Raw genomic sequence first — 1507 nt, 5'->3', positions numbered from 1 at the left:
ATTTTATTTCATCTTCCCTAAACAGATTCACTATCCTTTCTAGGGATCTGTTTACTCTTTCTCTACTCTTTTTCACTCTCTCTTTGTTTCTCAACCTTATCTTATTTTCTTTTTCTGGTATTTTCCTAGCTCCCATGGACGATCCCATAGTCATCTGCTTAGACCAAAGTTTTGATGGTATGTCTCAAAAAGCCAAGCATACGTTAGTTGGAAAGATCCTATCTAGTTATGCCCTTAATAAGAAAAGGGTTTCAAACGTGGTTAGTAAAGCTTGGAGAACCAATGAAGAATTCTCTGTTTCTGCGTGGGGGGGAGAATATCTACGTTTTCGACTTCAAATTTGAAGAGGATTGTGCAAAATCATTACTCTAGGACCCTGGTCCATAATGGGTCACCTAGTGATTTTGAGCAAATGGGACGCTCAGAAAACCATCGAGGAGTTGGATTTCTCCCATAGCCCCTTTTGGGTTCAGATTAAGGGACTTCCTCTGGGGTACCTTAATGTGAAAAGCAGAATGAAGATAGCAGAAACCCTTGGAGAGATCATTTCAGTTGAAGACCCAGATGGGAGGGGGAAGTTGGCTAAGCTCATCCGAGTTTGGGTTTGGATTGATATCACAAAACCTCTCAAAAAGGGTTTCTTCCTCAGACGCAACGGAGAAGAAGACCTCTGGATCAAATTTCAATATGAGCGGTTGTCTGATTTTTGTTATCGGTTTGGTCATGTGGGTCACACCATAAACGACTGCCCGGAGCAAGGATCGAGTAACCAGTCGGCAAATCTTTTTGATAGCAACTTAAGGGCAGAGACTTCTTGGTTGGATATGATTCAATATGGGGATAAACAGCTGGAGAAGCTATTTTACCCTCATACATGGAGGATTCAGGCTAGCGGCGGTGGAAAGGAGGGAAGCATGGAAGAAAAGGGTGGCGCGTGTGAGGAAATTATTTCCGTTATTGCCAAAGGGACAAATAGTACAAAAGGGAGCTATGAGGGAGCAGAGGACATTGAGGCGGGACAGGTGTCGATGCAGGGGGAAGGCTCTAGCACGAGCAAGACAAATTTGTATTCCAATTTGCCAGATGAGCTGGCCTTTTGCAAACATCCTAGCAACCAAGGGTTTTTGGAGCTGGATGTGGTAAGTAAGACTCCTTTTGGGCCTTCTCCTTCTCTAAATGTTGAGAGGCCCATTTCGAGTGGGCCTCAGTACTTTGTGGAAAGAATCGAGTAGCCCAAGAGACTCTGAGAGGGCCGTAAGTGAGAATTGGGCTGATATGGCAAATCTTTTACCTAGCTCCCCCAAGCCTATTCCCATAAACACTGATGTGGTCTTGTCCTCTATTTTTCATAAACTAATCTCAAGAGGAAATTTTCTGATGTGGAGAAAGATGTGGATCGTGCAACTCCTTTACCTAGTCTCGGTTGGAAAGAAGCAGATCCCTCAGTAGAAACCTCTCTGTGCTCCAAGCTTGTCCCCCTCCTTTTCTTCAACCTGTAGCTCTACAC

The 1507-nt window shown here is 44.1% G+C and overlaps 1 protein-coding gene across 1 annotated transcript; it reads left to right on the top strand.

Moving 5' to 3' along the window:
* The first annotated feature begins 210 nt into the window (after window positions 1-210).
* On the top strand, window positions 211-1300 carry LOC131315754 (uncharacterized). The gene has a single exon (XM_058344949.1). It carries the CDS (start codon window positions 387-389, stop codon window positions 1230-1232), a length of 846 nt encoding a protein of 281 aa, XP_058200932.1. The 5' UTR covers window positions 211-386; the 3' UTR covers window positions 1233-1300.
* Window positions 1301-1507: the final 207 nt, after the last annotated feature.

Source organism: Rhododendron vialii, chromosome 2a (assembly GCF_030253575.1).
Source record: "Rhododendron vialii isolate Sample 1 chromosome 2a, ASM3025357v1".
Taxonomy (NCBI): Eukaryota; Viridiplantae; Streptophyta; class Magnoliopsida; order Ericales; family Ericaceae; genus Rhododendron; species Rhododendron vialii.
The sequence above is the reverse complement of the archived record's forward strand: the minus strand, read 5'-3'. Positions and strand labels throughout refer to the sequence as shown.

Bases quoted from the DNA above. Each gene is read 5' to 3' on its own strand.
- LOC131315754 (XM_058344949.1), top strand. From the start codon at position 387: ATGGGTCACCTAGTGATTTTGAGCAAATGGGACGCTCAGAAAACCATC.